The 12,227-nt window shown below is 42.4% G+C and overlaps 1 protein-coding gene across 2 annotated transcripts; it reads right to left on the reverse strand.

The window, feature by feature from the left end:
• Positions 1-820: 820 nt before the first annotated feature.
• Positions 821-11,464, reverse strand: MRPL23 (mitochondrial ribosomal protein L23). Of its 2 annotated transcripts, XM_050897704.1 has the most exons (5): positions 11,439-11,464; positions 11,195-11,317; positions 10,239-10,321; positions 8,292-8,365; positions 821-1,185 (listed from the first exon to the last, which is right to left on the reverse strand). In XM_050897704.1, exons 1-5 carry the CDS (start codon positions 11,462-11,464, stop codon positions 1,021-1,023), a joined length of 471 nt encoding a protein of 156 aa, XP_050753661.1. In that variant the 3' UTR covers positions 821-1,020. The 2 variants fall into 2 exon arrangements, with proteins under 2 accessions (XP_050753661.1, XP_050753662.1); XM_050897705.1 differs by lacking the exons at positions 11,195-11,317; positions 11,439-11,464 and adding an exon at positions 10,975-11,122.
• Between the last annotated feature and the right edge of the window lie 763 nt (positions 11,465-12,227).

The raw sequence follows: 12,227 nt of genomic DNA on the forward strand, positions 1-12,227 counted from the left end.
TATCCTCATCAGAGCAAGGAGAAACAGCCACAGAGCTGAGAAATGAAAAACCTGAACGTGGCAGCCCTGAAGGCCTAGAAAAGTTCTACCACTGCCCTGGCATCAGCAACTTGGAAGTAGAGGGACTTGCACCAGAAAAAGTAAAAAGAGTCTTTTTATTAGTCCTGAGCACAAAACAGCCTACACTGGCAGAAGCATTTCTATGCCAATACAACTGTGTCCACACAGGACTGTTGCCAGCACTGCAAGGTAGCTGCGGACAGGGGAAGGAATACTAGCACAACCGTGCCAGGAAACATTCCTAGGGCAGACTGGCCACAGAAGGCAGCTACCTGCACTGCGCAACAGCAAGCAGAGACTGTGCACCACCTTTGTCTGTTCCTTGATGCTTCTAGGGATCAAACGCACACGTGCCCAGTCACAAGCCTACCCTATAAACTCTGTCTCCAAAGTGCCACACAACCGTTAAAGGAGTGCAATCAGATCACACACACATCTCCAGGAAAGGAGGGGTCACTTTGCAAGGAAGGCAATGCACAGGATAGTAGGACACAATAACTGACAATAAGGGAACCCTATGTCCTGAGCCTATAGTCCAGTTATCTACACCTTCATGTCCACCTCTGACTGACCTATCTTGACTTTTTATACATTCTATTCAATGCAAACTACACTTACCCTGGGAAATGAAATGCCTCCTACTTCTACTCAAAACAACCCGTAGAAGCAGGAAGAAGGTAAGCACAATGATACTCTCATAGTCAGAAACAACAACAAGCAATTCCACATTTTAGAAATAGTCCACAAGTTCACAGGAAAGACCTGATGTAGTCAAATTTATTTTACCTTTTTATTTCTTTAGGGCCATTTTGTTGTAGTCGTGCACAAACAGCCAGGAAAAAAGACATGCTAGCAAGGGCTGCTCAAGAATAAACATTCAGTCATTATGAGAAGGGAAGAGTGCAAGTTCTGCTGACCAAAATCCCTCTGAGCCTAAAGAAAGGCAGCTGGCTTGTTGCATCAAAGTCCAAACCAATCGGGGACTCCACCTCGTCTGGGGTCACCTTTCTGCCTCTGCTTCTCTCTCTCCATATATTTATTCTTGAAGTCATCAAAAGAGCGAGTTTCTGTGTCTTGTTCTTTCTCTGGAAATAGGTTGGGAAACTGAAAGGTTTGTCCTTGGCCCTAAAGAGAAAACAAATGGTCAGAGAGACATTCCAGCCTTTCTGCAGTAGCTATGATGCATATCCTTACAATGAAAGACCACCCTGAAGTTTCAGCTAGTGCAAAATGGTACCTCTTAACCTCCCAAGATCTCTTTCCACCCCTCTCCCCAAGACACACATATATCCCTACCCCCAAAAAAGCTAACTTTCAGCCTCTCCTCTTTCGTGTGCTAATTAAGACACTGACATCTTTTTTTTTTTTTTTTTTAACAGATGAATGGTCAGGAGATGGACACCTCTTCAAAGCCTTTAAACCAGCTCAGAGATGTTGTATGAGTCATACAGTAAAAGCAAGACGAGCAAAAAAAATTATTTCGTTAAAGTAACACCACGGGGAAATACATGGTGGAGCATTATGTTAACACTCAGGATATGAGTAGTGGTTACAGTTGTTTAGATCTCAGCTAAGGATAAGAGAGAACAGTCCTAGCAGCTGTTATTGTAGGGTGTAATGTGAGAATACAGAATAACAGATATTAGAGATCTCTTATCAACAGGAATAAAGACTATAGTGTAAAACAATTACAGTGGGAACAATCTGTCTAATACATCACTAATGAGATTAAAGTGATTACATCTGCATCAGTCATTCTGCCTAACAGACAAGTCATTTTAGTGAAACATCATCATCAGATCTATGTCTCCCACTTGGAAAATAAACATTTGCTTGGTCTCTGGTTTTTATCTAACAGCAGGAAACCATTATTCTGTGGAAATGTTCTATCCCATTAACATTACCTACTTACTTTTTAGTGGTGTTTGCGCTAAGCACAACTTCATTAAACTCAACAATATCAGCTCTTCCATTCTGTATGGGACTTTGCATAATAAAACTCGTAACTGATAGCTCATAACTCTAAAATTACTCTTTAAAATACTTACAAACATTACCAGACATTAACTTATTTGGCAGAATACCGCATACAGAAATCTCAACAAAAGCATTTAATTGCTTCAGATGAAAACGGGGGGGGGGTTCAGATCAGCCATTCTTTACATTTGTGCAATAAATATAATCAAACAAGAGGCCCAGTTATGAAATGGTTCCACAAAGGACATGAAAGGAGCCTTCCACAACACGGCTACCTACACTACATTTTGGGATCAGAAATATGACTTAATTAAATCAAAAAAACCCGTCACCATGTCCCTGACCCAACTGAATGTGTGCTATGTTTCATTTAGCCATATACACTCAACCTGGTAATTTACAGGTGTGAAAGAATTTAAACCTCAAGCATACACTTTGGAAAGAAAAAATATGACTTATCCCAGTTGAGCTTATCCAGACTAGAATCTAGGAAATATCAACTCATACCCAGCAACGCTCCGGTTGTTTTTGTAGTGCATACTTCTTGGGGGTTTCCTAAAAGCCTGACCATACTACAAAAACAACAAGGGAGCTGCTGTGTACATTGCTCTTTCCTTGATTCTAGCCTGGATAAGATCAACTGGAACAAATCAAGGTTTTCCTTTCCACGGTGTACACTCTGAGGTTTCAACTCTTTTGTACCTTTAAATTACCAACAGGTATGCTTGTAATAGCTGTCCTATGACAATTAAAGCATAGTTCCATTTCAAGGCACAGAAACTGGCCTTATCAATGTCCTTGAGCAATCCCAAAGCTGTAGCCTACTGAAACTCTTCCTGTAGTAGGATCAGCAGCAAGCACCCTTGAGGCCAAGTGCTGCCCAAGATTTTAGCACACTGAAGCATTTGGAAAAGAATTTGTTTATATTACAAAAAATTACTGCGTTTTAACTGCACTGCAGGCGGGTCACTCAGCCCTGTGGTACCTATAGAACAGACAGGGCTGATTCTAAGGACTCGTCCGCCCTAGAAAGGAAGCCATTTTAGTTAAACAAGTCAGAAAACAATTCAGGCTAACATGGTAGGCATACCACCTACACTGAAAATTTGAGAACTATTTATATTGGTAACAGTGTAGTAAGGGACTGTTCTTGTTATGCAGCACTTCCATTCTGGTATGCTTCCAGGACCAATGCACTTCCCTTACTGGAGATGAAGGAAAGCTGTCCCTAAAGCATACTAACAACTTCCATGGTAATTCACTAGCATTGCAAAACAGTTATTATTTTAAAAAGGGGGGGGGGGGGGGGGGGAAGATATGCACAGAGGCTGTAGCGAAACCAGACAAACCTTTCAGCTGTTTATTAAAGAGCTCACAGTTCCCATTTCAAGGCTGGTGAAAGTCAAATATTGAGCTGAAAATGTCAATCTGTATCTGGAGTCTTTTAATAAATCAAAATCAGCACAGACAAGTTGGCTCTTTCCAGCTCTTGTTTTGTGAAGAAATTCTGATTTTGGCTGGCAGCCAGACACAATTCGAAACAGCCAAGACATTACACCCTGAGAACTGAAGGTTGATAAATCTTAAGTAACAATACTATGCAGTAATACTGCACTGTAAGACTCTGGAGTGATGAAAGCTGTATGAAAAATAGCTGTTGTGCATGCTCAGTAGCTAGTTTTCAGAAGAAGCCTGTATCTTGGGTATTTCAAAATTTCAAAAATACCAAAAGGCATCAGCTTACATAAAGGATTGTGAGTCTGTCCAGGCATATTTACATTCAGTGCATCTTCCACACGATGCCAGAGGCTACTGAGGTTCAAGCTCATATGCCACCTTCTCAAAAAAATGCCTACCAAAGGAATGGAGGGATCATCACTCCTTTAGGCAGTGCTGCTTTTTCTTATGCTTTTTCTTCGTAAAAGTTTTCCCTTCTATACAGCAACCATTTGACATATGATAAATGCATCCTCAGAATGAAATCCTAACTGAAATAAAGCAAACAACTAAATGTCTACCAAGTTCATGAGGGTTTTATCTGGTTTGCAAACTGCTAGGTCATGAAATGCTGGCATATTCAACCAGAAAGCAAAATTTGGGCTTATTTGTAAACCTTGCATTTGTTCACTGTTTTACCTTCTGCAAGCCATTTAACCAAGGTCATCCTTTCAATTACTGAATTACTGAAATTCACATAAGCTGAAATAAGCTCTAAAAAGGCTAGGCCTTGGTCGTCCTTTAGAACTTCTGCCAGCATAATTACCTTAGTCAGAAGCATAGAGAAAGGGGGAGAAAATAAGAACACCTTCCTACCTGACATAGCTGTGCTAAAAGAAAATCCTGTAAAAAAGACAGACACTGGCAAAAAAAATCGTTTTGCTCAGATAATTTAGTCTGTCTTGGAACTGGATGCTGCACTGCCAGCAAAAGAACTTTTTCACCAATGTGAGGTGATACACTGATACTCTGGAATTTGTCAGGATAAACTCTACCACCACATGCTCTTATATCTAAGCGAGCCCTTACAATGTTAAAAAAAAGAAGAAAAAAAACAAACAAAGCAAGTCAGAGAGGCGGTATTGAAACACCTAAAACAAAGGCAACATGATGATTTTACGCATTGCTATTCTCAATTTAGGATCTTCCCAGAGACCTCCCTTTTTCCCTACAAATTCTAAGATTACGTACAAGTGAGATGTGTGGTCCAGTGTTTAGATAACAGAAATGGCAGACATTAAACTTCTACTCCTGCACAACTCTAATCCTCGCTTCAGCATTACCCAAATGTAAAACTGATTTATATACAAGGCCTTATGAGGATTCATTTGTTAAATGCTAACATCCTTCAAGATAAAAAGTGACCTAAGCATCAAACATGTATTTTCCCTTTACGTTTCAAGCCTTTGTTGTTAGAAAGGGTGAAAACACAGCTTGTTCTCTGCGTCTGTAGAAGGAGTTATCACATCGAGTGGTACAAATTGCCTCATTTTAATGAGAGGTTAAGTGACCATAATTAGGCCTATGAACTCAAGCGTTAGCCTTTCCACCGCTGAGCCTCATGTCAGAAAATTGCTGGAAGGATTATCAGGCACAAACTCACTTACACTTCTCTGACCTTTGCATCCCCTGAAAAGTTTAGGAATGGAAGGTCAGCACAGATATTATTGTGTAGGAATGACGCAGCAAATACTGATCATGTAAACAACTGTGAGATCTTCTGATTATTTAGATAATTGAAGCACTTACTACTGTCCTTCAGAATTAGGAGAAAAGTGATGTTTATAGTATCGTTAACTAAAAAAATGTTGGACTCCCAACAGCACGGGATTCAGTCCAGCAGTAGCAGCAAATGCAGCTAAGTTTAATAATCCAGTGCATTTGAACAATTCTCCTACTATTGCAGTGGTAACATCTGATGTTAAAACGTATGGCAAAACAGCACAGAAAGCAACTTCAAAAATCTACACAGGAATGACACAGCATACGGAGCATCCAAGTTTCCTCTGAACTCACTACATGTCAAAAGAAAACTGCTGTCACATCTGATGTGCAAATGGTTTAATTACTATGAATGTACGGGACACTCCAAACAGGGTTTGAGGAGAAAGCATTTGCAAAAATGTTCCCACCGGTGCCATCATTCATGCAGCTAAATAGGTGTTAGTCCTAATGTTGACAAGGTCAGACTCCTTTTTACAGCAATCTCCATTAGATTTCTCAAAACAGGTTTAATTAAAAATAGGTCTGGATTCCAGAGGCTTGTCTACAGTTGTGCTCCCACGGGTGCTAACACCTGTTGAGCTAAACCAGTGAGAAAACTGAAGGAGGAGGAGGGGATGTTGTTTTTTTTTAATTTCCCTGATGTTGATGCAACTGTAAAGTTTCCCGCTGACTTTTTTTTTTTTTAATAACATTAGGATAATTATAACAGTATTGGAGTAAGGAGAAATGTTGCTGTATTACATTCATTTTATCTACTCCGCAAAGATATATAGCTTTGTTTTTAATTAAAAAAATAAAACAGTGTAAAAAAGTAGTATTTGATACCCATGGCCGTAAGTCTCTAACTTAAACCTTTCTCACCACATTCCAAAATGGGAAAAAAGGCAGGCAGGCTCTGGAATGGCAAGATATTGTTGATCCACAGCCTTCTATGATTCGAGGTATTTTTTTAGTGTGAAAATATTATGCTTGGACAGATCATGTATTTGTCCAGTTACAGCCTGAGAATAAAGTAAACAGCTCTGAATCTCCAAGAAATAGTATTTGGAAAAGAAAGGACAACAATTCTTACATGTGAAACAGCTGGGGCACTAATCTGACACCTAAGGGTATGTTGACTATGACTTCATACACCTTCCACCTTTGAGACACTTGCAGTAAGTTAATGGATACGTATGTTGCGCTGGGACACATAAGGTGATGTTTTATGAAGCAGGGAAGCGTAACTGGTCATACAAATATACTCAATTTCATCCAGGTAAACCACACCACAGCTGCTACCAAGTCACGCTGGAAAGAGCAATACTTCCACCTAGTGGGCAGTAGAAAGACCAACCCACAGCCTTTCAAAAACACATCCTTACTTTTCCAGTCATAAGCAGTTTCAACTTGAAACTGGATTAACGAGAGAGAACACAGCTGGTAAAAATGGTGGGAAAACCCAGCTACTCTGACTCACGGCAGATGCAAACTAATTCTCATGAAAATAAGGATTTTACAGTGGTTACCAAAGACTTTCCTAAATTAGGCAGATATTAACAATGGACTGCATGGGGCCTGTTATAGCCTGAATCACACCATGAATGAGAATGAAGGCAAAACCTTCAGTTTCAGAAATGACACTAGGTTTCTGGCCTCATCCACTGTTTAAAGCTGGTGTGAACACAGAACTGGGAGCTCATTGTCTGAGACATCAGAGCTAGTGACGAAAAGCAAAGAACAAAAGGAAAAAGAGAAAGGAGGGGGGGAAAAAAAAGGGACAGACAAACCTGAATGTTAAAGGAATTAACAGACACCAACAACAATAGAAAAAATTAGAAAAACTCCTGGCATTCAATTCCTCAGCTGTGTTCTTAATGAATCATTCATACCTGATCTCTCGCAGACAAAAACCTAGCACAGACAATCCAGGAGAGAGAATTTGCCCACCAAAGCAGACTCTTCCTTGAAGAAGGAATGTGGATTTTAGCCATCGTAATGCAAAATCCTCACAGAGATGAGGTTGCCTTTAACTTCAGCACAGTAAATCAAGGTTAGTCCTCATCTAAATACAACTCTGTTACTCTATTAACACTGTACTTTATACTGTTCTTTTAAAAGTACCAGCTGTCTAAAAAACCACACTCCTCACTTTTCTTTCCACTTCCCGTCCCAGAAGGGGCTTACTAAGCACATTTAAACTTTGAAAAATTAAAAAAAATCAGATTTCCCATTGTATGTGCCTCTTTAGTTTGACTCCAAGTCCATATGAAGTCTTACGCAGTCTTTAAGATCACACAATGCTCCCCTCACACTGAATCCTTGTCCCAGGATGGAGTAACACTGAGGTTGTGTTGCCAACGGCAATTTTGAGCTTATGGTTTTACAATCATAAACAGCATTCCTTTAATGTAATTTTGGTATGTGAAGAGGTTTTCTGTCACTGGTTGCATTTCTTTTTTACACAGAGACAGGTAAGCCCAAGAGAAGTCTAAACTATAATATGCTCCTGTTACGAAAGAAACTCGTAAGAACATGAAGCTCCTTTTCCACTGGGCAACCAACATACGTTTCAGAACCTGGTTTAGCCACAAAGCACGCTTGTTAGACATGACTAAAAGCTCTCCAAGGAATATGCCTTAGTCTTCTCTGAAATCCAAAAAGCTTTAATAAGAAGTTCCCTACCCTTACAATATATTCTTTCACTTACTGGACATTTCAGCAATCAACCACACAAGTCAACCTTCCAGCACACAGAGTACAGGGTCAGCATGAAACTCACTGGCAAAGTAGTACCATATGACATCAGATCATAACTTACACACAGACCTCAAACAAATATGGGACTTGAAAACTAACCATTTGTTTGAATTCGATTTTTAGACTAAGTCATTTAAATCTCTTTATACATTGTGGAAAGTATTAAAGAAAATGTCATTATTAGAGGACTGGCAGAAATATTCAGCTAACCAGACAATTCACTGAACATTACTTCTAGCTTGGCTGGTTAACAGTCCCTTCCTCTTTCCCCACAAGCATCCATGTTAACTCACCAGCTGTACATAGGCAACTTTGTAATCTGGCTTCTTCACTCTCTGATTCTTGTGATTCCTCTTGTTGTTTGCACCTGCAGACATGAAGAGAGCCCCACCTTTTACTTCTCAGGACTTCCAAGTTCCCCAAAGCAAGGCCAAGCTGAAGGGGGACTTCACTAGTTCTGATTTATTGTTAAGAGGAATACTCTTTCTTCAGTACCAACACAGTATCACAATTACTAAAACATACTGAAATGGGTAGACACTACTCTCCTCGTTTACAAGTAGGGAACCAAGGCATCATGAGACTCAGGCTGCTGACAGCCATTGTGCCTTCACGTCACACAAAGTTTGCAAAGAAGCAAGGAGGTAAGTTTTCTGAGTAGGGGGCCACGAGTGATAAACTGTCCTCCCAACATCAACAGCTTCAGGAAGACAAGGAGGAAATGACCACTAAACAGCTTCAAACTTGTCAATTTTTACTACCCAGCTAATGAGCTGGATCTACTGTTTACACACCAGGAAATTACACTCCACATCCAAAAAAACTAAAGCATCTCAACCTTCTGCAAGTATGCTGGTCACAACTGAGTGGGAAGTTCAATTTATTCCCTGCATGTTAGGTGGACCTTAAAGCTCTCAATTATTAGACATTCTAACCCCCTTTCCTCTTTTATCCCTGAATATACACATTCTTCCGTCACTTCCATTAGCAGTGGGGGATGAAATGGTTATAAGGACAAGCATAAATATTTTTCAGTGCTGTTTGGAACTGCATGTGTTTGGTATTTAAGATTTAATTCTCTTTTTCACATAAGCATATTACAGATGATCTTTCTGTTTTCTTTTTCTTCTTTTATATGTTCTGAGTTTTACAACCTTATTTTGAAGCTTTTTCTTTCATTCTCCATTTTTCACTATTACAGCTCTTTTTTCCTGTCCCTTTTTTAAAATCACCCCTACTCTTACCATTAGAAACACATCTATCAATTCCTTTGCTAGAGTCACTGAATGAAAAAAGAAAAACTCAGCCATCAAAGATGTCCTAACCAACAAGTCACTCTCCATTTGATTAAGGCACTGCCTTGTGATCAAAAAGGTAAATAACATGAAAATTATATTTCTGACTTTGCACTGCATCCAAACTGCAGTCAGAGAAGCTCTGGGGAAGGAAGCATTTATACGTAAAGGTGACCTTATATAAATTTAGCTTATTTCAGTTAGAGATGGGTCCCTCTGCTCCAAGTCAGAGTTCAGCATAACTTAAACTAAGAATGTTTTTTCTTTTGCTCTTGGGTTGGTTTTACGTTAATTTTTTGGTTGGGTTTTTTTTTTTGTAGGGGTGGCACAGGGGAGAAACACCATGAGTGGAAGCATACAAGTCTGTAGCAGAAATGTGGTAACGACAGTTGATGAAAAATTGAAAGTTTGCCAAGATGTTTTTCTGACATTATCTACTGGTCTAATAGAACATTTTTCTTTGTTCTACAAACTTTGCCTTTTGTTAGACCATAACACCACCTCTGTGTGCATGCCACGTAATCTCTACTCACATATTTTTTTTAAAAAGGCTACTGCTGAAAATAAGTTTAAGTACTAATTTTATTAAAACACATGAAGCAGTTCCTTCTGAAGTGAGACACCCACTGGTCTTCAAGGAGAAATGGTACCAACTACAAAAGCATACAGGACAAGCTAGATAACTGTCAAGATGATAAAGCTTTTTAAATTCAGATTTTTCTTCTTAAAACTAAACTTAGGTCACAATCTAATCAAAGCATTCAAATATGAAGTGGTGCATATTCATTTGAAGGGACAAATAAACAACTAAGCTGACAGATGTCACCAGCTAAGCATCTGGAACAAAAGTTCGTTGAAATCTAATTGATGTTTTGATAGGAAAAATCTATTCTGGCTCCACAGGGATGCTGTATTCATTTCTTTGGCTTACTCAACTGCACTTACCATACTGTATCCTGGTCCTCACAGCAGCTACTGGCACATTGTATATTTTTTCAAGGTAATTCTTGATATCCACTTTTGTCATTCTAGGCAATGCAAAAACATTTTGGGGAAAGAAAGGAGGAAAAGTATAAATATTTAAATAAAATAAAACAGAGCCAGAGTATTTATAGACTGGTTGATACTCTGGAATAAATATGTCTCCTCCTTTTAACCAAGGTAGCTTTCCTGCACAAAGTATAAAATCAACATAGATCACACACTGATACAGCAATTCATTATCCATAAACTCTAACAATGACAAATATTTTATCCTCTGTAGCCTCAACAGTCAAAACCCCAGATATATTCTGTATTCAGCAAGACTGGGTAGGCTTTCTCACTGCCCGAGCCAAGAATCCTTTCTAATCTTCTGAATAGCATTTTGTAATCTTTTCAGGACCTGCCACAGGCTTGTGGGCTTTACTGTGTACAATCAGATCGGTCAGGATGAAAGAGTCCTGACAAATACCTGGACATCACCTCGTTTTCTCTGGATCATTTTCATAAGCACTTCCTTCTTCCTAAGCCTGTCCCTGGGAAGGCTGAGCCTTACTAACACTCAGGAAGAGGACCCAAGCAAACTCGTACTTAAATTAGTGCCCTTGCAGCCCTCTAAAAGGTCTCTCCCATGCACAAGCCCCTTCCCCCAGCCCAAAGGGCGCTATCTGGCATTTCGTCTTCCCACCCCTCAGCTCACCAGACAAGCTGCAGCCCAGGAGGAGGCGACAAGGGGCAGTGTGCCGGGACGTGTGGCACTAGGGGGAGGCTGTGTGCTCTAGAAGCGGCGGGGGCCCCTCTGCACCCCCCGGGCGGCGCTGGGCCCTTTCCGCGGCAGGGCAGGCCCAGACCCGCGACGGCTCCCGCTGCGGGGGGCTATGCCGTGCCGTGCCCCGTTCCCCCGCCGCCCCCGCACTCACTCCATGGAGACGCGGAACTGGACGGTATCCTCGGGCTGCGGCACGCCGGGCCGCACCGCCAGCATGAAGAAGTTGGGCCGGAAGATCCGCAGCTGCGGGCCGCCCAGCTGGAACAGCGGGTACCTGCGGGAAGACGACGACGCTGCTGACTGACTAACCGGCACCCCCACACCGCCACCGCCACCGCCGCCGCCCCGACCCGAGCCCGCCCAGCCTCCCCCCCGCCGCGGCCCGGCCCGCTCACACGGCCTTCCTGGCCCCCGTCGCCATGGCCGAGGCCCCGCTCGGAAGCGGCGCGGCGCCAGAGCGGCTCCCAGCGGGGCGGCGGCGGCAGCTCTCGCCCCCTGCTGGCGCGGAGGAGCGCCGCGCGGCAGGGTGGGGGTTGTGTGAAGGGGCTGTGAGGGAGGATGGGGGTGTCTGACCGCCCCACGCCCCGGCGGTCCCCTCCTCACGGCTGCCCCCCGCAACCACAGCCGGCCCCGGGGCTCGGCCGCCCCCTGGGCCCACTCGGGGGGGGACACAGCCTTGGGGCAGGGGAGAGTTCTGCAGAGGAGCCGCAAGGCCAAGGGGCGAGGGGGGGAAGCGCCTGCAAAATGGTGCCTCAGTGGGAATTTGCAGCCTTGGCTGTGTTTCACGCTGTCTTTTCCTCGTGGTTACAGGAGGGAGGTGATTCTCCTCCTCTGCTCCTCTCTGGTGAGACTCCAGCAGGGGTGCTGCCTCCAGCTCAGGGGTCCCCAGCACAAGACAGGCATGGGCCTGTTACGGTGGGTCCAGAGGAGGGCCACAAAAATGGTGGGAGGGCTGGGACACCTCCCTTGTGAGGAAAGGCGGAGAGAGTTGGGGTTGTTCGGCCTGGAGAAGAGAAGGCTCCAGGGAGACCTTATTGTGGCCTTTCAATACTTAAAGGGGGCTTATAAGAAAGACAGAGAGAGACTTTTTACCAAGACCTGTTGTGACAGGACAAGGGGCAACAGCTTTAAACTGAAAGAGGGTAGGTTTAGATTGGACATAAGAAACTTTTTACGATGAGGGT

The sequence above is a fragment of the Gymnogyps californianus genome, chromosome 5 (genome assembly GCF_018139145.2).
Source record: "Gymnogyps californianus isolate 813 chromosome 5, ASM1813914v2, whole genome shotgun sequence".
Taxonomy (NCBI): domain Eukaryota; kingdom Metazoa; phylum Chordata; class Aves; order Accipitriformes; family Cathartidae; genus Gymnogyps; species Gymnogyps californianus.